The 27,390-nt window shown below is 39.2% G+C and overlaps 1 protein-coding gene across 7 annotated transcripts in view; it reads right to left on the reverse strand.

Annotated features, from left to right (window-relative positions):
- DCAF5 (DDB1 and CUL4 associated factor 5) overlaps nt 1-27,390 on the reverse strand; it is a 99,478-nt gene that overhangs the window by 45,829 nt on the left and 26,259 nt on the right. For 6 of the 7 annotated variants that reach the window (XM_031001769.3, XM_063697925.1, XM_063697926.1 and 3 more), the window contains exons 2-5: nt 22,641-22,784; nt 19,622-19,658; nt 18,569-18,708; nt 16,794-16,923 (exon numbers count right to left, since the gene is read on the reverse strand). In XM_031001769.3, the coding sequence (XP_030857629.1) occupies nt 16,794-16,923; nt 18,569-18,708; nt 19,622-19,658; nt 22,641-22,784 (451 nt within the window). The remainder of the gene's footprint in view (nt 1-16,793; nt 16,924-18,568; nt 18,709-19,621; nt 19,659-22,640; nt 22,785-27,390) is intronic. The other variant, XM_031001770.3, reaches the window with a different exon arrangement.

Consider the following 27,390-nt stretch of genomic DNA (forward strand, 5'->3'; position numbering starts at 1 on the left):
GAAGCCATGACGCCACCATACATCCTTTAAGTGAGTTAAATTCATCCATGTGCTAATCATGTAAGGATCCAACAAGATAATTTAACAGGTAAGCAAGTATCTTAATTATATCTTAGACTTTAAAGCAAGTTCCTGGCTGGGCATGGTGGTTCATGCCTGTAATCCCAACACTTTGGGAGGCCCAAGCAAGAGAATTGCTTGAGCTTAGGGGTTTGAGGCCAGCCTGGGCAACAAAGTGAAACCCTGTCTCTACAAAAAAAAACAATACAAAAATTAGCCGAGCATAGTGGCACATGCCTGTAGTCCCAGCTACTCAGAAGGCTGAGGTGGGAGGATCAACTGAGCCACTGCACTGCAGCCTGGGTGACAGAATAAGACACTGTCTCAAAGAATAAAATAACATTAAAAAAAAAGTTTCTGATATTTGCAGAAAAGAAGTTCAAAAGGAAAATTAAGCTTTAAAAGGAAGCCAATTACAAGTTAAAAGAAAGTAGATTCATCTACCATGTTTCAGAAAGTGACCAGTGAATTCAGCAGGTATTAAAATACATGTCCTACCCAATTATGTTCAAAAATAGATAGTGATATACTATGCATATTGATGGATATATGGATATCAATAGGAAGATACATTAACTAGACTATAGAACTTGGGTCATTTTTATTTTCCTTATAGCTTTCATTTTATTTTCCAAGTTTTTCTACAATGAATATAAACTTCTTCTATAATCAGAAGGAAATGTCTTCTCACATATACTCCCTCTTTTAAAAAGGGTCCATGGAAGAAAGCTTTGAGAAAAGTATGAGAATAGGGAATTTAGAGAGCCTCTTAATGGAAACTTCACATAATAAACTGACCCATAGCATTCTGGTACAAATGCTAAATTTGAAATCCAGTCATTATTTTAAATCCATATATAACAGTCAAACAAAAATTTTCAAAGGACTCTGAAAATCTTAGTGTCCCTTACCATCCTTCTCAATGAGGGCAAATAATATCCCTCCTTTGGTAGATTTCTAGATACAAAACAAGTTTCCCTTGGTTAGCATTGGACATAGTCACCAAGTTAGGTCTGAAACTTCACTCAGTTTTATTTCTTTCTACAGATCCACCATCCCACTTCCAAAGTATCCATAAACAAATGGGAAAGTTAAGTGATCAGAATAGAAAACAGATTCAAAACACACAAGTATTTTATGCATAATCCAGAAACATTAGCAGTGTTCTTGGAAAGTCTTCTACATATGGGCAAATTCATGGGTAAAAGAAGCCAAGATTATTATTGAGAGTATACTAAGAAGTCCCTATCTAAAATATGTGACTCCCAACACATAAAACATAAGGTCAAACCTGGAATTACAAAATAGAAAGTTCAAACTACAAAGAATTCACTGAAGGGATTATATCAACATAGATACCCCTGAAGAAGCAACAAGTTCTTCAGTAAATTTAATTTCCAAAATGTTTTCATGTATATCATATCATCTAATCCTTACAATAATCCTATAAAATAGACAGTGTGGGTAACACCAACCTATGTTACACTGGAGGAGACCAAGGTCCTGAGTAATTATATGACTTGGCCCTGACCACACAATCAAGCAGCCGAAATAGAAGCAAGTTTTTTCTGCTTCTTGGTTCAACAAGATTTCACAGAATATGCTGTAGAGATGGATTATTCCACCTATTAAAAAGAACAGCATCAGACTGCAATGCATCAGGGCCAGAAGGATTCATCTAAGTCATTCACTTCACACCCTTCCCTACAATTCAGTAATTCATTTATTCATGCATAGTTTCATTTAAATATTTATTGAATACCTGCTGACTATCTTAGGCACTGTGCCACGCACATGGATTCAAAGATGTTACCGTTTCCATGAACAGTGCTGTAATAAGGGGAAGATGTGCCATGAGAGGACAGAGGAAGAATAACTGCCCTCTACTGGGGAGACAGGAGTGGGAGTAGTCACAAAAGACTTCCTGGAAGAAAAACCTAAGCTGACGCAACAGAGTCAAAGGTTGACTCAAATTCTTAACTGGCAAAAGAAGATAAATCTGGATATGTTAATACAGTCATGCATCACTTAATGACAGGAATATGTTCTACGAAATGTGTTGTTAGGCAATTTTGTTGGGTAAACATTATAGAGAGTATTCACACAAACCTAGAAGGTATAGCCTACTACACACCCCAGCTATGTGGTATAACCTAGGCTACAAACCTGTACGGCATGTTACTATATCTTATTATATGGAACACCAAATGCCATAGGCAACTGTAACACAATGGGTAAGTATTTGTATATCTAAACATTTAAAAGCCACAGTAAAAATACAGTATAAAAGATTTTAAAAAATGGTACACCTATATAGGGTATCCACCATGAATAGAGGTTGCAGGACTGGAAGTTGCTCTGGGTGAGTCTGTGAGTGAGTGATGAATGAATGTGAAGGCCTAGGACATTACTGTACACTACCACCATAGACTATATAAATATTATACACTTAGGCTACGCTACATTTATTTAAAAATATTTTTCTTTCTGCAATAATTAACCTTAGTTTACTATAACTTTTTTTTTTTTTTGAGACAAAGTCTCACTCTGTCACCCAGGCTGGAGTGCAGTGGTGTGATCTCGGTTCACTGCAACCTCCGCCTCCTGAGTTCAAGTGATTCTCCTGCTTCAGCCTCCTGAGCAGCTGGGATTACAGGCACACGTCACCATGCCCGGCTAATTTTTGTATTTTTAGTAGAGATAGGGTTTCACCATGTTGGCCAGGCTGGTCTCGAACTCCCGACCTCAAGTGATCCCTGCCTCAGCCTCCCAAAGTGCTGGGATTACGGGCATGAGCCACCGCACCCGGCCATTAGTTTACTATAACTTTTTTACTTTATAAACTTTTTTACTGTTTTAACTTTTTGACTCTTGTTGTAATACTTAGCTTAAAACAGGCACATTGTGCAGCTGTACAAAAGCACTTTCCTTCTTTATATCCTTATTCTTTTTCTTTTTTTTTTTTTACTTTTTAAACTTTTTATTTTGTTAAAAACAAAGACACACACACACACACACACACACATATTAGCCTAGACCTACACAGGGTCAGCCTCATCAATATCACTATCTTCTACCTTCACATCTGTTCTACTAACATCTTCAGGGTCGATAATACACGTGGAACTATCATCTCTTATGATAATGCCTTCTTCTGGAATACCTCCTGAAGGACCTGCCTGAAGCGGCTTTACAGTAAACTTTTTTTAATAAGTAGGAATAGACACTAAAATAACTATAAGAAATACAATACAGTAAACAGGTAAACCAGTAACACAGCTGTTTATTATCAAGTGTTACGTACTGTACATCATCGTATGTACTACACTTTTATACGACTGGCAGCACAGTATGTTTGTTTACACCAATGTCACCACAAACACATGAAGAATGTGTTGTGCTACAACATTATGACAGCTACATTACCAGGTGACAGGAATTTTTCAGCTCCATTATAATCTTATGGGACTTCTGTCATACATGTGGGTCCATTATTGACTGAAACATCATTATGCAGAACACACATGTATATGGATAAATTCTCAACACATACCAATGAGTGAAAAGTCCAGTTGTAGAATGATTATATAGTAGCATATTATTTGTGTGAAAAACATAGAAGCATATGGAAATAATGCCATATATTTTTCTACGGGTACATGTATAAGCATATAAAAACCAAGAAGAAGTTCTGGAAGCATATATTATAAACTCATAATACTCACTACCCCCAGGAGAAAACATGAAGGACCAGGACTAGAAGAGGTAGTCAGAGGGGGCGTTAGCCTGTGGACAGTTTTAAAAGGAGAACATAATTACCTGTTACTTGTATTTTTTTCTTTTTCTTTTGAAATAATTATAGATTCAGAGCAAGACACAAGAAATGTACAAGAACGTCCCGTGCATCCTTTACCCAGCCTCTTCCAATGTTACCACCATCTTGCATAGCCATAGTACAGTATCACAACCAGGAAAATTACATTGGCACAATCCACAGAATTTATTCAGATTTTATCAGCTATACATGCATTCATTTGTGTTAGGTGAATGTGATAACCACTATGCTATGGAAACTCGCTTGTATAGCTTGTATATGTACATCATGCATAGCTTCATGTAACAATCACTGCAATTAAGATATCTATCTGTACCATCACAAGACTCCCTCATGCAACTTGTCCTCTACTCTCATCTCTAACTCCTGGCAATCAATAATCTGTACTTATCTTGAGAATTATATCATTAATGAGGATTACATAAGTGGAATTATGCAGCATGTATTCTTTTGAGATTGGCTTTTTTTCAGTCAACAAAATTTCCTTAAAGTTCATCCAAGTTGTATCAACACAGTTAGTTCCTTTTCATCACTGAGTAGCAGTCTGTGGTATGAATGTACCACATTCACCTAATGAAGGACATGTGAGTAGTTTCCAGCTTTTGGTTATAAGGAATAAAGCTGCTATGCACATTCATGTACAAGTTTCTGTATAGAAATAAATTTCATCTCTCCTAGATATAGATCCAAGAATGAAATTGCTGGGTCATATGGTAAGCTCATCTTTAATATATAAAGGAACTACAAACTGTTTTCCAGAGTGGCTATACCATTATATATTCCCACCAGCAATATGTGAGTGACTGAGTTTCTCCACATCTTCACCAGCATGGCTTGTATTTTAAAAAGCTAAACTAAGAAGTCTGTCAAAGTATTTCAAAACAAACAGAGAGATAACTAGGCATTTTTTATTTCTTTATGGATACACACATCATCAATGAAATATTTTTGTACCCATTTAAAAAAAATCAAACCTGAATTTGTTCAAGCTTCTAGATCTAATACCAATTTATGGGAAAAACCTGAGTCAGAGGAATATGCTAAATTACAGTAGAAGAATGCAATCAGCATAAGCTAGAATATAAGAAATTCATAAGACAAATAATCCAGTTTCTTCAACACATAATTTGCAAGCAAAAGAAGTGAGAGATGGCCGGGTAGGGTGGCTCACGTCTGTAATCCCAGCACTTTGGGAGGCCCAGGTGGGTGGATCACTTGAGGCCAGGAATTCAAGACCAGCCTGGCCAACATGGTGAAACCCCATCTCTACTAAAAATACCAAAAATCAGCCAAGTGTAGCAGCGGGTGCCTGTAATCCCAGCTACTCAGGAGGCTGAGGCAGGAGAATCGCTTGAACCCAGGAGGTGGAGGTTGCAGTGAGCCAAGATAGCGCCATTGCACTCCAGCCTGGGCAACGAGAGCAAAACTCTGTCTTTAAAAAAAAAAAAAAGTGAGAGACAGGGGTACCTACAAACTAAAAAGACTTAGAAGTCAAATCATCCAATTGCTTTGTAAGGATTTTGAGTCCTGCTTCACAAAAACCACTGTAACAACTAGATATGAGATGGTATTAAGGAATTATTGTTACTTTTTAGGTGGAATAATATTGTGGTTATGTTTTTTTTAATTATCTTTTTATGGAAAGCAGTTTGGTAGTTCCTCAAAAAGTTTAATATAGGATCACCATATGATCCAGTAATTCCACTCCTAGGTGTAATATACCCAAAATAATTGAAAACAGGTTCTCAAAAAAAATTTGTTCACGAATGTTAATGATAGTATCATTCACAATAGCCAGAAGATGGGACAATCCAAATGGCTATCATTAGATGAATGGATAAACAAAATGTGTATATCCATATCTGTGTAATGTATATATAATAGAATATTATTTAGCCATAAAAAGGAATGAGACACTAATACATGTGGATGAATCTCAAAAACATGATGCTAAGTGAAAGAAGCCAGACAGAAGGTCACATATCGTGATCGCCAATATTAGGTGTCAACTTGACTGGACTCAGGCATGCCTACATGGCTGCTGAAGCATTGTTGCTGTGTGTGTCTGTGAGGCTGTTTCCAGAGGAGACTGAGATGTGAGTCAGTGGGCAGGGAGAACATGACCCGCCTTTAATGTGGGCAGGCATTGTTCCAGTGTAACTAGAACAAAGCTAACAGAAAAAGGGGGATATTCAGCTTGTTGATGTTCCTTGTTCTCTTTCCAAGCCTGATACTTTGCTTCCTCTCCTGCCCTTGGACATCAGACTGCAAGTTCTTCTGCCTTTGGACTCTGGGACTTGCACCAGTGGCCTCCTGGGGGCTCTTGGGCCTTTGGCATCAGACTGAAGCCTCTACTGTCGGCCTACCTGGTTTTGAGGCTTTCAGACTTGAACTGACCACTCTACTGGCTTTTCCCATTCTTCAGCTTGCACATAGCCTATCATTCACCTTTGTAACGGTATGAGCCAATTTTCCCTAATAAACTCTCTTTTATATATACATATATCCTATTGGTTCTGTTCCTCTGGAGAACCCTGAATAATTATACATAGTGTGAAATACCCAGAATAGGTAAATATTATTTTTACTATTCTGCTTTTATCTGTTTTTTGTTTTGTGTTGCTTTTTTTGAGACGGAGTTTCGCTTTTTTTGCCCAGGATGGAGTGCAATGGTTGCGATCTCAGCTCACTGCAACCTCTGCCTCCCGGGTTCAAGCAATTCTCCTGCCTCAGCCCCCCGAGTAGCTAGAATTACAGGCGCCCACCACCACGCCCGGCTAATTTTGTATTTTTAGTAGAGACAGGGTTTCACTATGTTGGCCAGGCTGGTCTCAAACTCCTGACCTCAGGTGATCCACCCTCCTTGGCCTCCCAAAGTGCTGGGATTACAGGCATGAGCCACCGTGCCCACCTTAACTGTTTTTTAAATTTTTATTTATTTTTAGTGATAGGGTCTCATTCTGTCACACAGGATGGAGTGCAGTGGTGCAGTCACGGCTCACTGCAGCCTCAACCTCCTGGGCTCAAGCGATCCTCCTGCCTCAGCCTCTCCAGTATCTAGGACTGCAGATTCTGCCACTACCCCACCTGGCTAATTTTTAAAAGAATACTTTTGTAGAGATACGGTGTATGTTGCCCAGGCATGGCTTGAACTCCTAGCCTCAAGCAATCCCCTTGCCTGGGGCTCCCAAAGTGCTAGGATTACAGGCGTGAGCCACTGCACCCAGCCTACTTTTACACATATTTGAAAAAAAGTCTTACCATAAAAATTTTTAAGAAGAAAAAGTCAACATTTGATTTTAAAATAAGAAAGCTGGCTGGGCGCGGTGGCTCATGCCTGTAATCCCAGCACATTGGGAGGCTGAGATGAGTGGATCACTTGAAGTCAGGAGTTCAAGACCAACCTGGCCAACATGGTGAAACCCCATCTCTATTAAAAATACAAAAAAATTAGCCGGGCATGGTGGCACATGCCTGCAGTCCCAGCTACTCGGGAGGCTGAGGCAGGAGAATCGCCTGAACCCAAGAGGTGGAAGCTGCAGTGAGCCGTGATTGTGCCACTGCATTCCAGCCTGGGTAACAGAGCAAGACTTTGTCTCAAAAAATAAATAAATAAATAAATAATTAAAACATAAAATAAGAAAGTCCATTTGATTTAGGTTTTGATATTATCTACTTCTGAATAACTGGACTTGGGGAATACGAAAGGAAGAAAATGAAATGATACTTGTTTGCAGAGCTCCCCTCCATTTACCAGGCATTCCCCAGATGCTCTGGTCTGAAGCGACGTCTCTTGTCATAAAAGACATTTGTGTCTGGTGAGAAGGAATGGACGCAAGCAATCTCTGGCCTAAACCCCAAAGACCCTGGGTCTGAGTGAACTTGAGCAAATTCAACATGGACCTCTCTGATTAACCACAGCTTCCATCTTGTAAGACCAACAAAATTGCTAAATCACCTTGGGTATTTGCTAAATAATGGCAGAATCAAAGGTCCCACCCCAAACCAACAACTCAATCTCTAGGTATGGGGTCCAGGAAGGAGTGCTTCGACAAGCTCCTCAGGTGATTCTGATGCCCCTTAAAGTTTGAGAATCACTGGGTTAGGAAACAAGTGACCTGGTGTCCTCCAGTGGGCAAAACTGATTCTACAACTCCACCTTGTGGCTTAAAAGCTACAAAGCAACTTCACCAGAATACCTGGCTCTCTGCCACATAACTAATTGACGGTGGCATTCAAAGCCCAGCAAGAAACCTTACACCTCTTCTAAGGATTTATTCCTGAGATACAACATTTGGATTCATGTCATTATACTCAGGGATTAACAGGTCCATAAACATTATAGAAAGTTAGCTTTGGAAGTATTTTCTAAAAGTTAGCTTTGACTATTTTGGGATGAGTATAACACTATATATTCATTCAATATTTCCTAAGTTTCCATAATATTCCAAGCACTGTGCTAGGCACTAGAGATTAAAGATGAATAAAACACGGACCTGCCCTTAAAAATTCATAGAAAAACACAAGTAATAATACATATTAGGACAAATGCCTCCTTTCTGTGAAGCAGCTCCTGGGCACTGGGAAGGAAATCAAAGACAAATACTGGCCTACCCGGAGACAAGACATAGCATATGAATAACTAATGATGGCAAAAGCAGCAACTGAAATGTGCAACATGAATGCCACAGATCATAAGTACTTTACAGAGATTCTGAATGGAGAGATCCTTTCCTCTAGAAGTTAGGGACGGCTGCATTCATTCAACATACACTCTGTGCCAAAATAGTGCCAGGTGCTGGGGGACATGGTGAGTAAAAGCATCTTTAAGAGTATGTAACAGAGAGATCTAGCAAGGAAGTTTTCCCTGATGGATTACCATTTGATCTTGGTAACTATGACGTGAACACGTAAAGAAAAATCAAGAAAACAGGAGAAAGCATCCTCTATGTGTATGTGTTTTGGGGGGTGGTGCAAAGGGAGAAGAGACGCAAGCTAAGGAGCCAGTGCAGTCAGAACCTTGTGGAGAGACGGAAATGGATATGAAATGGGGTAGGGATTTAAGGAATGAAAAGAGTGGCCAAGCACTAACACAGAGCAAAGATGTTTATGGCAGAGGGAGGGAGAGGCAGAAGAGGCAAATGGACTTTGAGATTTCAGCCAGGATGATTATAAGACAGACGATGACATTAATAAAAAAACAAAGAAGTTTAAGAAAGGAATACAGTGCTTGGGAGAAAGCAAGCTTTTTATTAAGGAGTTCAGAGGACAGAACACTTGCATGAGTACTGTAAACCTATGTATGGTAAAGATGGGTGAGTAGAAGACCGAAAGAAGGGAGTAGCTTAATAACCAGAAGGCATGCCCCCGACTAAAGCTAATCATTGTGACGAGCAAATCCCAGTTATCTTCAGCTTTTCTGTTGCAGTTTTCTATAATACCACCAAAATTTCTAGGTCCACCTGACTCTTCTCGTTCTCTCTTTTGTCCCTTTAAGGCAGCTCTGTAAAGAGCCAGTGTTATTGCCACAGCCACTGGAATCGTAGGGAAGAAGATAAATACCCACTTGAAGACAACAGTGGCCTTGGATTCTTTTTTTAAATTTTAAGATACAACATAATACAGGCCAGGCGCGGTGGCTCACACCTGTAATCCCAGCACTTTGGGAGGCCAAGGCGGGTGGATCATGAGGTCAGGAGATCGAGACCATCCTGGCTAACAAGGTGAAACCCCATATCTACTAAACATACAAAAAGAAATTAGCCGGGCGTGGTGGTGGGCGCCTGTAGTCCCAACTACTCAGAAGGCTGAGTCAGGAGAATGGTGTGAACCCGGGAGGCGGAGCTTGCAGTGAGTTGAGATCGCGCCACTCTAGCCTGGGAGACAGAGCAAAACTCTGTCTCAAAAAAAAAAAAAAGATACAACATAATATGGTAACGTGCACTAATTCTAAGGGCATCGCTCAATAAAAATTTATATAGGTATACAACCATGAAATTGCCACCCAGATCAAGATATAGAACCCCAGAAGTTTCTCTCATGCCTTCCTTAGTCAATACCTTACCCAGAGGTAACCACTATTCTGACTTCCATAACTTGCCTGTTCTTGAGCATCATGCAAATGGAATCACACAGTAGAGATTCTTTTGTATTTGAATTCTTGTATTCAATATTATGACCGTGAGATTCATCCATGTCAATGTGTGTATTTATAGTTTGTTTATTTATGTTTGTGTAATATTCTATTGTATGGCTATTCCACAGTTTATTTATCCATTTTCCATTTTCTTTTGATGGATATTTAGGTTGTTCCTAGCTTGTGGCTATTATAAATAAAGCAGCTGTAAACGTTCTAGTACATGTCTTTGGTGGAAATAGGTACTCATTTCTCTTAGATATACTTAAGAGTGAGATTGCTGGGTCATGGAGTTATGGTGTTTAGCTTTAGTAGATATTGACAAATAGATTTCCCTAATGGTTGTACCAATTTGTACTCACCTAAAATGTGTGAGTGTTTCAGTTGGTCCATACCCTTGTTAACACCTGATACTATAAGTCTTTTTAATTTTAAACACTCTAGGTGTATACCGACACTCATTGTGGTTTTAATTTGCACTGCTCTCATGAGTGATAAAGTTCAGTACTTTTCAAATGCTTATTGGGTATTTGGATATTTTCTTTGGTAAAGTACCTGTTCAATATTTCTGCTCATTTTTTAAATTGATTTTTTGTTTTTTACTTACTGATTTGTACTTCTTTATAAATTCTGGATATTCTTACTCAATGTATGTATTATGCTTTTTTTTTCTGATCTGTTCTTGGCTCATCTTTTCACTTACTTTTTTTTTTTGAGACAGAGTCTCACTCCGTCACCAGGCTAGAGTGCAGTGGTGCAATCTCGGCTCACTGCAACCTCCACCTCCTGGGTTCAAGCCTCCTGCCTCAGCCTCCCGAGTAGTGGGGATTACAGGCACACAACACCACGCCCCACTAACTTTCCTATTTTTTTTTAGTAGAAACGGGGTTTCACCATGTTGGCCAGGCTGGTCTCAAACTCCTGACCTCGTGAGCCAACTGCCTCGGCCTCCCACAGTGCTGGGATTACAGGCGTGAGCCACTGCATCCAGTCCTTTTCACTTACTTAATGGTGTCTTTGGCCAGGCGTGGTGGCTCACATCTGTAATCCTAGCACTTCGGTAGGATGAGACAGGAGGACTGTTTGCACCCAGGAGATCGAGACCAGCCTGGGTAACACAAAGAGACGCTGTCTCTAACAAAAACATTTAAAAATTAGCCAGGCATGATAGCATGAGCCTGTGGTCTCAGCTACTTGGGAAGCTGAAGTGGGAGGATGGCTTGAGCCTTGGAGGTCAAGGCTGCAGTAGCCATGATCATGCCACTGCACTCCAGCCTGGGCAACAGACCAAGACCCTGTCTCAAAAAAAAAAAAAAAAAAAAAAAAGGTGGTGTCTGCTGAGTAAAAGTTCTTAATTTTAATGAAATCCAATGTGTCAATTTTTTCTTTGATGTATAGTGTTTCTGAGGTTTTAAGAAATTTAAGAAATCTTTGTCTACCCTGATGGCCTTGCATTCTGAAAGGAAAGAGGCTAATTCAGGGCAGCCCCATTCATTAAAGTTTCAACAAACATCAGAGCATGAGTGCCTTTTCCAGCCTTTGACATTACGCCCCTGGGCTTTATTTTCCTATAATGGTAGGAGCAACCCTCAAATGCAATGTGGCAGAGATTGTCTGGCTTGTTCAGAAGGCAGAGTTTCATTTAATCTGGTCTCTATAGAAGTAGGATTGGCCCAGGCCCCAAAAAACAGACAGTTAACTGACAGGTCCCCAAACCCAGAGAGAACCTAAGAGCAATTTCCCGATAGTAGGAACTTGCTCTCATTGCCCATTTTCAGATGCGTCATTTACACGACTAGTGAAAGCACCGTCTTATAAGATAAGTCTTTATAGGGATTCTCGGCTTGCCCCAGTTTTATTATTGAGTGGGGAAAAAACCACTCTCTTTATTATCCTTGTCAAAGCAAGACACTGTTATCTGTCATAGAACTAACAGTTCCTGACAGAAAATAAAGAGATTGGAAGGGAGAGAGGTAGTGAGTAAGCAGACAGCTAAAACCGGCAATGAAAAGGATGAGACAAGTAGAGTGAGAGCAGGGGAAACTTTTGCTTTTCCTGAATTCTCTAGACATTAGAGGATCTCAGTTCTGAAAAGTGTTCAGAGGGCACTGCAACAGCCCAAGATAGATATAACTGGGACACTGGCAGTGAGAAAGGAGGTTACCTGTGAAAACAGCAGAAATCATCTAAACGAAATAAATGAAACCTTGTCAGAACATGCAATGTACACTTGTAAGTGTGAAATGTTTTTTTATCCAGTCACCTACACTCAAGCCTCTCCTCCCCAGTGACCACTCATCACCACTAAAATCCCTAAAGCAGAACTTTCCAACTCCAGTGTCTACAGGGTCAGGCAAGTAATGTAAATGAGGGATACACCTGTATTAAGACATCAAGAAGTGGTTGGACCCTTAACTAACATCATAAAGGTTTTGGCTGACTATTGCCATATGAGAATAAAGGTCCGACAATATCAGATCTTTTGTCTTTTTCAAGAGATGTAAGAAACTGCAATTTTACTTTGTAATTTTTCAAACTCTAGTATATCAGGTAGACCAAAATATCTCTGTGGGTTGAATTTGGTCTATAGGCAGCTAGTTTACAACCTCTGTTCTAAAGTGTTGCAGCAAAATAAATAGTATATGCAGATTTCCAGGGTTATAAAAGGTAAGAAGTTTGAACAGGTTCTAGGCCATGAGACAGTGAAAAAGGTTTTAACTTTCAGGGACAGGAAGTCTAAAGGACTCAGACTTCGGAGTATGACAGGTCCATATTGGAAAAATTTGAGAGGAATTCTGAAAAAGTTCTATTGTAAGGAGGCACAGATGAAAGAAAACTAGAATGTACAGGGACCCTATTTGATTTAGTAAGAGAGGGAACTGGGTGTGGTGGCTCATGCCTATAATTCCATCTACTCGGGAGGCTGAGGCCTAGGCAACATAGTGAGATCCTGTCTCTAAAAACTAAAAAAAAGAAAAAGAAAAACAGGGGAAAGGGGAAGGATGATATATATGTACACACACACACACACACACACAAATAACACACAAGTTATTTCACCTCTCTGTGCCTTGATTTTCTTAAAATAAGAATAATAGAAGCTACCTCATAGGGTTATCAAAAGGATTAAATGAGGTAATTATTCATATGATGGTCAATACTCCGATGGCAAGTAATGCTTAATAAATGTTAGTTATTATTTATTATTATGAGACACTGAGAGGTGAAGTAACTTATTCAAGATCACATGCCTATTAAGGTGTACTACCTGGATCTGTAACCAAGTATGGCTTCAGAGCCTATACTTCCTACACTAAACCATCAAGCTCTTCTTCCTCCCCTTACCTCACTGGGCTAGTTTCTTATTCTTAATCTGTACAATGAGGAAGTCTGATCATATTATAATTCAAGTCTTCTTTAGAGCTGACATTTTTTTTTCTGCCAGCCAGCCCTCTAATCAGCTTATTTCAGGGCAGCAGTGGGACAAAATTGACTCTCCTCCTATACCTTCAGGCTACCAAGTGGAGAGGTATAGTGTAGGCTTGGGGTAAGACAGGGAAATCACTCAAGCATTGATAGGTTAAGCCAGGAAGGAGAAGGTGTTCAGGGTGAGACCCTCATCACTGCTCCAAGGAGATTATCTGTTTCCAGGACAGCAGGCCCTGAATTCACCCACATGCCTGTGCAATTACAAGCTAGAAGTCATTTAAAAACCTGATAAGGAACCACAACAGGTTTAAAACCTAGGGCAATCAGAACACCAAGCAACTCTTATCCTTTTGGAGTCAAGGGTCTCTATGAGAACTTGGTAAAAACTTTCTACCATCCCTAGAAAAAATATGACATGTGTTCACTCAGATACACAAGCCATACAATTTTACCTGCAGTTATAGGGGATTTACAAATTCCTTAAAATCTCTCCCTACACTTGAAGTATCCCTGAAAAAGTTCTATCGTGTTCCAGGCTTGTCCTCCCAACAGATTAAAAATTGCCCCAAAATCCAGGTTGGGGTTTCTAGGCAGCTGTGCTCAAGAGACAAATTATCTATTGCAACTCAGCATAACTAATCCTACATGGAAAAGAAAAAGAGTGGTCTCTTCCCCCAAACCAACTTGTACTGAGGGAATTCTAACAGAAAAGATCTGTAATTTCATCCCCAAACACCAGTGGATGCTAAGTTAAGAAGAGTTCCAAGGATATTTCATCCTCCTTTTCTGCCTGACACCCATAAAACCTTGTAGAACCTTAGAAGAGTTGAAATAAATGCAAAAACATCCTAGTCCCCATGGCACTATGCTCCTTCTTTTATTCCAAAAAGAAATTAGTCATGATTGTCAATTAGCCTTACTGGGCAACTTTTCTCCTATATGGGCTCTGAAAACGGTAGGTTATCAAAGAAACTATAAAACCTTACCCATAATTGAAGAAGAACTCAAAACAAGATATCATTTTCCCCCCATAATACTAGCAATAGTTCAAGTGTTGGTGAAGGTCTGGAGACACATGCAATCTTATACACAGTTGGTAGATTTGTAAGTTAGTACAGCCTTTGGTGGTGGGGCTACAATTTGACAGTTTTTATCAAAAATTTAAAAACATGCATCCTTTGATGTAGCAAAGTCCGTACAGATATTTTTGCAAAAGTAGGCCTGGTTATAAAGATAGATTTATAACCAGGTTAAATGTAACATTGTTTATAATGACCAAAAACTGGAAACAAGAAGCCCTGGTTGTTGGGTACATCATATAAATTGAATGCCATATAGTCATTAAAAGAAGGGGCTGGATCTGTTAGTGTTGGTATGAAAAAAGGCTCCAAAACATATTGTTAATTTAAAAAAGAAATTGAGAACAGTGAGTATTACTACGTGCTTCCTTCTGTCTCAATTTTTTTAAAGGATGCATATGCATAGTAGTATATACATTACATTAAGTTCTGGAAAGATAAGAAACTGTTCACTGTAGTTACCTCTGGAGTGACTACAGACACTAGAAAGAAGCAGAACTGTACTGATAGACAAACATTTTAAAAACATACAAGTAACAGAGATAATCTGGAGATGGAACTTGTTTTTTTGTTTTTATTTTTTTCTGCATAAAACCCTCAAACCAATAAATGTCACTGTAAAAATACAATAATCATCATCACTTTCAATTCTTTTAACAAGAAAGAAACTATATTTATTAGTGAGGAGACAAGTGGAAAGTGGGGGAGGGCCCATATAATGCACGGTAAGAAACTGGTGGAAGAGAATGGGAGAGAATTGGGATAATTAAAATATCCACACTCCCCTCCTCTCTCAAGACACCGCAGACACCATGAATTACTCAAGCTTTCCACTGGAGATAAACAGCTCAGTGCCCCACTCCAGTTGCCAGCTATTCATTGCAATTATAAGCAGGAGAGATAGTAGGTTGAGAGAAGGCTGGTGCAGTTTGTCCAAATCCTGCCTTTTGTAATATGGATGAGGCAGAACAGTTGTTCCTAAAGAGCCTGAAGTAGCAGAGAACACTGCAGATGAACACAATTGTCTTCTTGGCAGACAGCAAGCCTCCTAAAGTTCATAGTGCAAAGGCACATCAGGGGTCCTGCCACTACACACATTTTAATAGACTGTAAAAGCAAGAGCCAGGTGCCTATGCAACAGAGGGGGCAGGAGAAATCTCTGCTGCCCTGAGGAAGCTTAGGGAGCCCTGCTCAATGACAGGGACATCCCTCTGGGCTACACCGATCTGCTACAATAGTTCCAACCATATCTTACTGCCCCATGGAGAGAATCACCTAGGAGTAAAAATCATCAAGGAAGATAATCTTCTGTACTTAACTACTCCTTTCATCTGAGGCCCGTGAAATAAATTATAACATCACTTAGTTTCCATGATATTCTTCTGCAACACTGCTTTACGAAGTGGGAAATTACATCTATGCAGAATTTCCAGAGGAGGTAGCTAGCAATACACGGAAGTTTTTTAATACAGCATGGCCAACTTTATGTACAGGTGCCATAAAAAGTAGTCCCTCCCCCATGGGACTTAAGGAACATAAAAGAGCCTGCTACTCACCCCCATTCCCACATCCTTTAATGATGCCTGAGATTCCCCCATTAGTGATTCATGCCATCATTCAGGTTTGTCTTAAGTATGCTCTTTTCATAGTGCCATGTGGAGAAACACATGAGGTCCTGAACACCACAGTGCAATGGCTCTTAACCTTTTGTTGTTGTCACTATAAAGGTCATTAGTCCTTTTGATAAACAGAAAATGCACTTATTTGAATATACAATATATAATTTTCATATAATTTTGGCAGTTCAGTATTTTTTAAGCCCTCTTAGGGATCCCCTCCAACCTAGGCTTAAGAACCCCTGGCTCAGCAGCAACAAGTTTGGCAAATCTCCACCTCCACCTCCTCCCCTCCACCCACCCCATACCAAAAGCTCCTATGCATCTGGGGAACCCTAGGTCTGAAGAGAGAAGGCAATACTAAAGGGATGCTCTGACTACTTCAGATAATTGCCTAAAACTCACCCTGTCTACAGTCCAGATTACTGTTTATGATTCCTCCTCAGCAAGGAGTACGGATTTGTCGCTGTCTATTCCTTGGAAACAAGCTCTCCTGGCTTGAGAGACACTATATATCTTAAGAAATGCCCAGCAGAGATAACTGCCAAAGAGGTCCTTACAACACTTACTGGCTGGTCACATTACCTGAGAAATGAGGCAGGGGAAAGTTTTAACACCTATGAATAAAGGGGGCTCACCTCTGAGGTTTTCGAATGTCCCAGAGTCCCACTCCTTCCTTTGAATTGGCTGTGGCCAACAACCTGGGCTCCACAGGGTTAAACATGACACTATGAAAGGCTGATGGATAGTTTGCCAGGCAGAAGGGCTCTGTGGAAAGAAAAATTATAATCAGTTCACTCCAGGTACCTGTGGGCCACTGGCAGGCAGATAATCAGGAATGTGAATACAGGTCGGAGCACTCTTTAATAACCACTCCAACGGCCTGGAGCCCCAAAACAGCACATAATCCCACCAGTCACCTCTACTCACAAGGTCCCCATGAGTCCTATACATAGCAAGGTAAACACATTTAACCACATTTTAAGCTATAACACCCAGAAATATATATAGCAGCTATCAGATCTTGAGACAAAACAGAAACGGCCACTAAAAATGGGAAAATAAGCCATTTTACAGTAAGTAAAACTGAATTCCACATGAGCTGAAAAAATTCACAACCAATTACTGGTAGGATTATTATGCTTTTAATCCAATTGTATTAGTTTTAGAAAAGTTTTTAAACCATGCACAGATTTGATGAAGATTAAAAAAAACAATGACAAAATTAAGACGTGGTGAAACACAATGGTGTGGTTTTTCTCTTCTGGTTCACAATGCTCCCTAACATCTAGCCAGTCTGTAATCAACTTCACCTAGAAACCCTGCAACATTTTACAAAAATTAGCAGGTTCCAAGTGAGGAAGAAATCACTTAGTTACCTAGCAGGATATACTCCTATGGGACCTGTTAGAGTAATACAAAGAAAGCACTTCTCAGTCTATGACCTCCATATGCAGTACTTCACAGGTCTCTGAGCAGGTAAAGCACTCAGTCATCTCTGCCATCAGGCAGTTCAGACAAAGGAGAATTTCACTTACCAAGCCCACAGTGACTCGACCACAGCTGCTACTTCGTGCTACCTTACCTGCCTAACCCTAAAAACAAGCTTCTCTTATAGCCTGAACCTAAATAATGAGCACAGCCCAGAATGTAAAATGTTTAGAACATAGTAAAGTTAAAAGACCCAGATCCTGCCAGACAAAGCAGGCAGGATAGTAAATTTAGGTACACAGCTGTGATCATTACAATCTGCACTAAAGGCCACGGTGGGTATGGCAGTGGCACTAAGGCTGGTACTAGAGGAAGGGGCCTTTTGAAGACAGGTAGAATTACAGAAATCTCTCTGTAGGAAATGAGCTGAGAAGATGCATTTCCTGAAGAACTTCAGAGAAAGTCAACAAAGCAACTTCTTCATTTCACACATCAGAGAGTCAAAGGGCACATTCAGAGGAGGCACTCACACAGACAATCCCCTTTAAACAGAGTTTATTTGCCATCATTTTAAGATCCTATACACAGGTAATTTGAGATTCGGTGGTTCTTTCAACAAAATAACAAGCCTGAAACTAGGATGCAGGAAAGTGCATAACGCCCCCATTCTCTGTAAATAATCAAGAATAGTTACATGTCAGCACCACAACTTCTGCTCCTTGGGGCACTAAACACCAAAGTACAAGGGTTTGTGGAGAGTCACAGGAGGGTGGAGAAGGACTGGCAAAGGTGCCTCACTCCTGAGTATTTAGGTGGAGGATAAGGCCTCCAAAGACCTCTTATGCCCCCATGTGAGTGTTTCACATTTCCTTTCCCTTGACATCACTTGCACATAGATACTGAGGTAATAAATTGGATCTTCAATGAATCTGACATCAAACTGTTCAACACAGTCCAACAGTCTTTTGCACAGTGAGCCTACCTCCATGGGGGGATTCCCGGATGTCCCAAATGAGAACCCGGCCATCATCTGAGGAACTGGCAAAAATGTTGTCATTCACTGGGCTCACAGACAAGCCATATACTGCATCTTCATGAGCAAACACGTCCAATGTCTCACTGCTGGGGGATAAGAGAGCAAGACAGAGGCACACACATACACACAAGCATAGTGCAGAGTCCCAGCACTTTGATACCGAGGGTGCCATCTTTTCCATTTCTAGAAGAAAGTCAACCTAGCTAAACCCAAAAAATATTATATTTCCTGAAAGGTAGGTAGTCAACTTTCAGGTTAAAAAAAAGGTACTACTAAGGACTCTTTTTAGAGATTTTATAATTTTTGTGCTAAATAAGCATATTTAAAAGTGACTCAATAGCTGAGTTTTGTATTTTCATTTATTACAGAACGCATCTGCTTGTGTACAGATTTGGGGGTCATACTTGATTTTCAAAAAGCAAGGGAAAGCTTTAAAGCAGCCAAGTCTGATGCCTACAGGATGGGAGAGGGGTCTCCTAGCAATCTGGCATGGTGATGAAGAGCATGGCTCTGAGGCCAGATAGCCTAAGTTCAGGTTTTAGTACCACCTGACCTTCTGTTATCTAACATGTCTGTGACTCCGTTTCCTGATCTAGAACGGAGATCACAATAGTATCTCCTCAGAAAATGAGTGTGAGGATTAAATGAATGAATATGTACAAAGCATTTACAATGGTGTCTGGCACATAGTAAGAACTCAATCAATATTAGCTATTACTGTTCTTAAATATTATGGTTCCTTCTCTTCTAAACTCGTTTTAAATTTTCACCTAAAAAGTACACTCTCATGCCAACTTTCAAAACTTTCAAATCCCTTTTTCCTTTTTAAATCAAAACTTTATTTATTTCAAACTATTGTAGGATTTTTTTTAGAAAAGAACAGCTGGTTTCATGCTGTTTTTTTCAAAAAACAAAAACTATTTTAGTCTAAAGAGATATTTGCCTCTTCATATATGAAAAACAAAGTCAATCACCTTCACACACCACCAATCTATTTACCTTTCAACATCATGGAGGATAACTTGCTCATCATTGCCTGCAAAAGAAAAAGCAGACATCTGATCATTCGTGCAAGGTGGTCCCTGTCCACATTACAATTTAGTATTTTTAAGTTTTCAGGGAAAAAATATGAACAAAGCCAATGCTAATACAAATTAGAAGTGTTAACTGGAAAAAAGATTTATAGAAATAATTTAAGAAGGGTAGGACATTCTTACAGAGAATTTTTAAAAAATAATGGCATCCAAGTATAACATAGTAACAGTTCCCAATGTGTATTATCCAGTGGATGATGTAAAAAAAAAAACAACTGTGGCTACAACCTGGGTAACATAGTTAGACTCCATCTCTATGAAAATAAAAATTAAAAAATTAGCCAAGTGGTGGCACACCCTTGAAGTCCCAGCTACTAAGGAGGCTGAGGTGGAAGAATCGCTTGAGGTCAGGAGTTCAAGGCTGCAGTGAGCTATGATCACACTCCAGCCTGGGCAACAGAGAGAGGCTATCTCAAAAAAAAAAAAGTGGGGGGTAAACAACACAAAACAAAACTGTGGCCATCAAGAAAAACACTAAATGATCATTGACAAATCAATTCACTAGCTTTATTTTTTTTCTTTTTCAGCAGAACACTCACTAATCATGAGACCTGCAATAAAATCTTTAACATTTCTATGACCTAACTTTTTAACCTACAGAATAGGGATAATAACATCATAGAGTAACTGTAAGCATAAGAGTACATCTGTAAAAGCATTCAGAATAGGGCTGATCACTTAATAAGCCCCCAATAAATGTTTGTTAATATTTCTATCCTCATGGTCTTTTAAAAATGTTTCTTTCTTTCTTTCTTTCGAGACAGGATCTTGCTCTGTTTGTCTTTTAAATATTTTTATTTCTTTCTTTTGAGACAGGATCCTGCTCTGTTGCCCAGGCTGGAGTGCAGTGGTGCAATCATGGTTCACTACAGTCTTGACCTCCTGTGCTCAAGCAATCTTCCCACCTCTGCCTCTCTAGTAGCTGGAACTACAGGCATGTGTCACTATGCCTGGCTAATTAAAAAAAATTTTTTTTTTGTAGAGATCTAACATGTTGGGGTCTAACTATGTTGCCCAGGCTGGTCTCAAACTCCTGGGCTCAAGCAATCCTCCTGCCTTGGCCTCTCAAAGTGCTGGGACTATTACAAGTGTGAGCCACCATGCCCAGCCTCATCATCTTTTATAGCATGAAAATTTGATGACTGTGATTCCAAATGATGTGAAAGTTTTAATCTTGTATTTCTCCTTATTCTATCAAAGGATATAAATTATATTCATGATATGTGTAGTCCTGCCTTCAAATGGTTTGTATAGCAAAAAAATTAAAACCTGAATATAAGAAGACAAAACATGAAAAAAGTCCCACTCTATGCTAAAATGCACAACCAACAGTCACTTAAATAGAAAGCAAAAGTAGCAGTAAAGATATGGCCCAGGGCATCTTAAACAAAGGCCTGGCTGTAAATTCTACTGTAGGTACAAACCAATGAAATCAGTAAACCCATACTAATGCCTTCTAGGTATCAGGTACAGTGCTAGGTCTTGGGTATATAAAAAGAATAAGATTCTACTCTGTCCTTGAGAACTCCAATTGGACTTGAGAACAGTCCAACTGGACAAACAACTAACAGCAACAAGAGGGTTTGCCTTGCAGCAATATGATCTAGCTATGGGGTCAATTATTTCCTTCATAAGCAGGGTGAAAGTACATGGAGAAGGAGACCTTTGAAGAGAAACTCAAATAACTCAAAACTCTTACCAATGAAAGGCTTAGGGGAATTGGTGGGGACTGGACAATTAAGGTGGAAGAACACCATGAACAAAAGGCACAAGGGCAAAATAGTACCATGCAGTGCATTCTTAAAATGACAAATAGTTTGGTGGGCTACAGTGTATAACTCAGGGAAGGGAGGTCAGGCCAGACAGATAGATTGGGGTTTACACTTCATTCTTCAGGCACTGTAGGCTCAATGGTTCACATGGTCCAGTCTTTATTTTTAAAAGTAAACTTGCGTATGCAATGAATTCAAAGGAGAATTAGAGAGTGGTAACAGAAATCACAGAAGGCCATTGCAAAAATCCAGGCCAAACTAACGGATAAGTATGAGAGGCTTTCAAGACAGACCTGACAGGACTTGGTGACAGACTAGATGTGTAAATGTAAGAAAGGCAGGTTTGAGGATGACTCCAAGATCATAGGTAGAATGAACCATGTGAAACTGCTACTTTTTAAAGTTGAAAATGGTTAATTGTCAGCAATTTCTTAAAGTTAAACCTAATAGCTTATATAATTGGGTGAATGGTCGTAACTGAGAAAGAAAATCCAGCAGACAAGAAGAAATTTTCACTCAGGGGAGGACTAATGATCTTGGTTTTAGATCTATTGTATTTAAGTTGCTTTTGGAACACAGGTAGATGTCCAGTGGGAAAATCTGCAGCTCAGAAAAGACGTCAGAACTAGAAATGTGGGGTCAGAAGGAGTATGGTTGATGGAAGCCATCACCAAGAGGTTGGTGTGAGCACCAGCCATTCCAATTGTACCCTAACACAACACTTTTCAAACAGGAGCCATCTGTGGGTCATGACATTCATCTGCATTATGGCCAGCATAATCTTTAAAAATGAAATCAAATAGAATAAAAAAAAATCAGAGTGTGCCACAAATAGGAAGGTTAAGTATTGTTTCAAATATGTGTGTGTGTCTGTGTGTGTTTCTGTGTACCAGACTGCAATGTGAAAAGTTTTCTGCCAAAGAGAAATAAAGAAAAAGACAGGTGAAGAAAAGAAAACAAAAGAGAAGAGAGAAAAGACACACACTATCCTAATATATAATACTGCTGTAATGCAGAAAAGACAAGCTATGAGAAACCAGTAATTCCACAGCTCAATGAAATACAGGAAGAAAAATAAGGAGTTATTTTCACACTCTTTTCTCTAAAATCCCAACCACACTGACGTTCCCAAGGTAGAATCTCCCTTTTTACCTCCGGAGAACACTTTAGTGTTCCCACTGTTGAAAGCCAGGCAAAAAATGTTGGAATGGTGCTCTCCTTTCAGCTGTATGGGCTTGACCCTGGAGTGGATGGCTTGTTCCATGTGCCATAGCAGAACCCGGCGGTCATCTCCTCCTTAAGAAGGAAATAAGAATCTGTGGTTAAAACAGCTGACATCGCAAGGCTGACAGATGGTTTTGCCAGCCTCGAATCCCATCCTTTCCAAAACTGCACCTCCCCAACTCCATAAGATTCACATGGTGCACAAAAACCCAGGACTCTCCCTGCTTCACCATCAATAGGCACATGTTCTCTAGGCCATTCATCTCTCCCAGGAATTGATTCTTAAGCAGACATAGAAAATGAAAGGGATAAGCACTGATATTGAGACTCCTAAAGCCACCCTGTTCCTGTCTTTCCAGAGTTGTTTAAATATTTCTTCATTTGCTACCTAGAACCCGTTCATGGAAGTCCTTTTTCGTTTGTTTGTTTAATAGAACCTGAGATGACTTCCACTGCTTGCAATCAAAGAACTTTAAAGTAATATTTCTAGCATAATGGTTTTCAAAGCAATCTTCTTGATATGATCTCATTGACTGTGGAACACCATACAAATGATAACTAAGAAATCACCTGACTCTTACAGTAATAGGATCTAGACAGAATATGGCTCAGCCCAGCTCTTAACTCTGCGTAACTCTGGGTCTTAGTTGGTTGTTATTGTTTTTTCCCATTTTTACTTTTTACTTTTACTTTTTTTGCACTGACTTTTTATAAGAAGGCTATACTATTTTCCTAATAAAAATTTAATTTACAACAGCAGCAAACCATAGCAAGCTCTACACCTCCACCTCCCTTACTCCATTCAATGAAAAATGCAGCCACAAATGATAGCACATCCACACAAGGGCATACTATGAAGCCATTAAGTTGTTAGATCTATACAAAAGCTAATGCAGAAAGATGTCCAAAGATACCCGTTAAGGGGGAAAATGAGGTATAAAACAGTAATGTACATCAATATCCATTTGCATAAAACAAAATTTTTAAAAGCTCCATGACAGCAGAAACCTTGTCAGTTTTGTTCACTGGGAAATACCTGGCACCTACATGAGTGCTCCAAAGAATGAGCATTGACAGTATGCTTATACTCGCATATCTATGCATTGACAGTATGCTTACACTCGCATATCTATGCTTGTATTTGCATAGCTCTATCTAGATGGCTATAAAAGAAGCTGTTTATAGTGCCAACTATAACTGGCAGGCTGGTGTTGGGAGACTTTTTATGGTGGTAAAATATATATATATACATGTAACTTACCATTTTACCCATTTTCAAGTGTACAATTCAGTGGCATTAAGTACATTTGTGCTGTTGTACAGCCATTGCCATTATTCACCTTCAGAACTTTTTCATCATCCCAAACTGAAATACTGTACCCAATAAACAATAACTCCTCCCAGCGCCTAGTCACTGTTCTTTTTTTTTGAGACGGAGTCTCACACTGTTGCCCAGGCTGGAGTATGCAGTGCAGTGGCGCGATCTCGGCTCACTGCAACCTCCACCTCCCAGGTTCAAGTGATTCTCCTGCCTCAGTCTCCTGAGTAGCTGGGATTACAGGCGCCCACCACCACGCCCAGCCAATTTTTTGTATTTTTAGTAGAGAAGGGGTTTCACTATGTTGGCCAGGCTGGTCTCAAACTCCTGACCTCATGATCCACCCACCTCGGCCTCCCAAAGTGCTGGGATTACAGGCGTGAATCACTGTGCCCGGCCAAGTAGTCACTATTCTACTTTCTGCCTCTATGGATTTGTCTACTCTAGGAACCTCGTATAAGTCAAATCACACAATATTTCTCCTTCTAGGTCTGGCTCACTCCCTTAGCATAATGTCTTCAAGGTGCATCCAGGTCGTGGCATGTATCAGAATTTCCTTGCTTTCTAAGGCTGAATAGTATTCCATCGTATATATATTTGTATGCATATTTTGTTTATCCACTAATCCATCAATGACCATTTGGGTTATTTCCATCTTTTGGCTATTGTGAATAATGTTGCTATGAACACAAGTGCACAAATAACTTTTTGAGTCCCTCCTTTCAATTTGGGTATATACTGTTGGAAAACTTTTACTTTCTACCTTCCTATACTGCTTGACTTTTTGCCACAGCAGATTTCTTCTTATAATAAAAAATAGAAGATACAGAAGCCAAATCATACTTATTCTCCTGCTCCTAGAAAGAAATTGTCTTTGCTACTTGAATTCCTTTGTTTCTTGAATTTCTTCTTCCTTCCATTGTCAATGCAAATCAAGTCGTCCACCAAACTGATGTCTTAAGTGTGGCCCACAGTGTTCTCTTTATGATTGGCCTATTTCAACTATGAGTTCTCTGGCCTAGGATAGTATCTAAATTACGTATTTCTTACAAATTTACCATTCTGTAAAACATCAAGCTAAGGTCATGAAAATCATGGTTTGGGTTTTTGTCACTTTATTTTAATGAAAAATGCACAAATGGTTTTCCACACTACAAACAGACTTAGGTATGGGCACTTTAGTTCTCTATAGTCTCCACTCCTATGGTTTTCTCCCAACACTGAGGCTGTGGGTCAGTGACTTATCACTGCTTCTGCTACTATACTTTTTTTAAATTAGATAAGTATTTCTCTATACTTATGTCTCTAGCAAAAGCAAAAAGTTAAAAGAGAGGCGCATGTTTCTTCTACTTGCTCATGTTTCTGACCTAATCTCCCTCTGCCTCAGTTTCATCAAACATAAAATGGTAATCATAATAGTTCTTCTACCTCATTGGTTTTATAGATGATAAAGCCAAGTACAAAAGAGTAATATGCCAACATCACACAATAAAGTCATTGAGCTAAGATTCAAAAGCAAGCAGTAAAGATTCTATAGCCCCGACCCTTAACCACTATTCTATACTGCGTTATTGAACAAAAAATGAATCATAACTGACAAAGCAAATTCGTTCTGATGGACAGTTGAAGGGATTGTCCACCTTAGTAGCATAACTCATAAATGTTAAGTAAGAATAAAGGGAGCCCAGAAGTAAAAACAGAAGCTGACTTAACTCCAGCAAACTGGCCCCTGGAGTAAACTGAAGGACCAGAATAGGACTGCCTGAATTTATAAGAATTCTTGCAGTGCACAAAACTGGTAATGGCTTAATGTCTAGAAGATGCAAAGAATTTCTATAAATAATTCTTAAAACTCCAATAGGAAAAGAGGCAAAGAATATAACCATTCAGAAAAGGAAACCCAAATACCAAACATATTATAGAAGATCTCAAATTCTATATGGTATCAGGGAAATGTACGTTATAATTTAGACAGATTCTCACAAAGTGGCACAAGGGAATGTACAAGAAAGTTCACTGAAGCATTGGTCATAATATCAAGAAGACCTATATACAACATAAATATCTAACAATTCAGGAATGGATAAATTCCACTGGAATATAAAATAGGTGGAGTCTAAACACAATGGAACATCATACAGCAGTTAAAGTGAACAAGAAACATGTAAACAAACATGAATAAATATTGAACACCTAATGGTAATAAAAGCAAGTTTTGAAAGGATATGAAAGGGATAATATCTAAGCATGTATTTTTAAATATACAAAACAATACTTTATATTGTTTATGGATAAACACACATAGTAAAAGAGGCTTTTAAGTGTATCTGTAGTGTTTCTTTAAAAAAAAAATACAGAAGTGATTTTAGCAAGATTGCGAGATATAAGGTTAATATACAAAAGTCCATCACTTTCCTATATACCAGCAATGAATAAGTGGAATTTGAAATATAAAATATTTAGGTATAAATTTAACAAGATTTTACAAGATCTATATAAGAAAAATTATAAAACTCTAATGAACAAAATCAAAGAACTAAATAAATAGACAGATATTCTTTTTTTTTTTTTTAGACGGAGTTTCACTTTTTTTTTTTTGCCCAGGCTGGAGTGCAATGGCGCAATCTCAGCTCACTGCAACCTCTGCCTCCCAGGTTCAAGCAATTCTCCTGCCTCAGCCTCCTGAGTAGCTGGGATTACAGACACCCACCACCACGCCCAGCTCATTTTGTATTTTTAGTAGGGACGGGGTTTCACCATGTTGGCCAGGCTGGTCTTGAACTCCTGACCTCAGGTGATCTGCCCACCTAGGCCTCCCAAAGTGCTGGCATTACAAGCTTGAGCCACCATGCCCGGTCAAGACTCAGTATTTTTAAGATATCAGTTCTTCCCAACTTCATCTATGGATTCAATGCAATCCCACTCAAATTCTCAGCAAATTCATTTTATGCATATCAGCAAAATGATTCTAACATTTATAGGAGAGGCAAAAGGCCCATAATAGTCAACATGATTTTGAAGAACAAAGTTGGAGGACTGACATTACCTGACTTCAGGTTACCACAAATATACAGTAATCAAGACAGTATAATACTGGCAAACAAATACACAAATAGATCAATGGAACAAAACAGAGGCCAAAAACAGACCCACATAAGTATAATCAACTGATCTTTGACCACGGAGCAAAGACAAAACAATGGAGCAAAAATGGTCTTTTCAACAAATGGTGCTGAAACATCTAAATATCCACATGCATAAAAATGAATTTAGATACAGACTTTACACCCTTCATAAAAATTAACTCAAGATTGATTATAAATCTAAATGTAAAACCAAAACTATAAAACTCCTAGAAGA

This window comes from Gorilla gorilla, chromosome 15 (assembly GCF_029281585.2).
Source record: "Gorilla gorilla gorilla isolate KB3781 chromosome 15, NHGRI_mGorGor1-v2.1_pri, whole genome shotgun sequence".
Classification (NCBI taxonomy): Eukaryota; Metazoa; Chordata; class Mammalia; order Primates; family Hominidae; genus Gorilla; species Gorilla gorilla.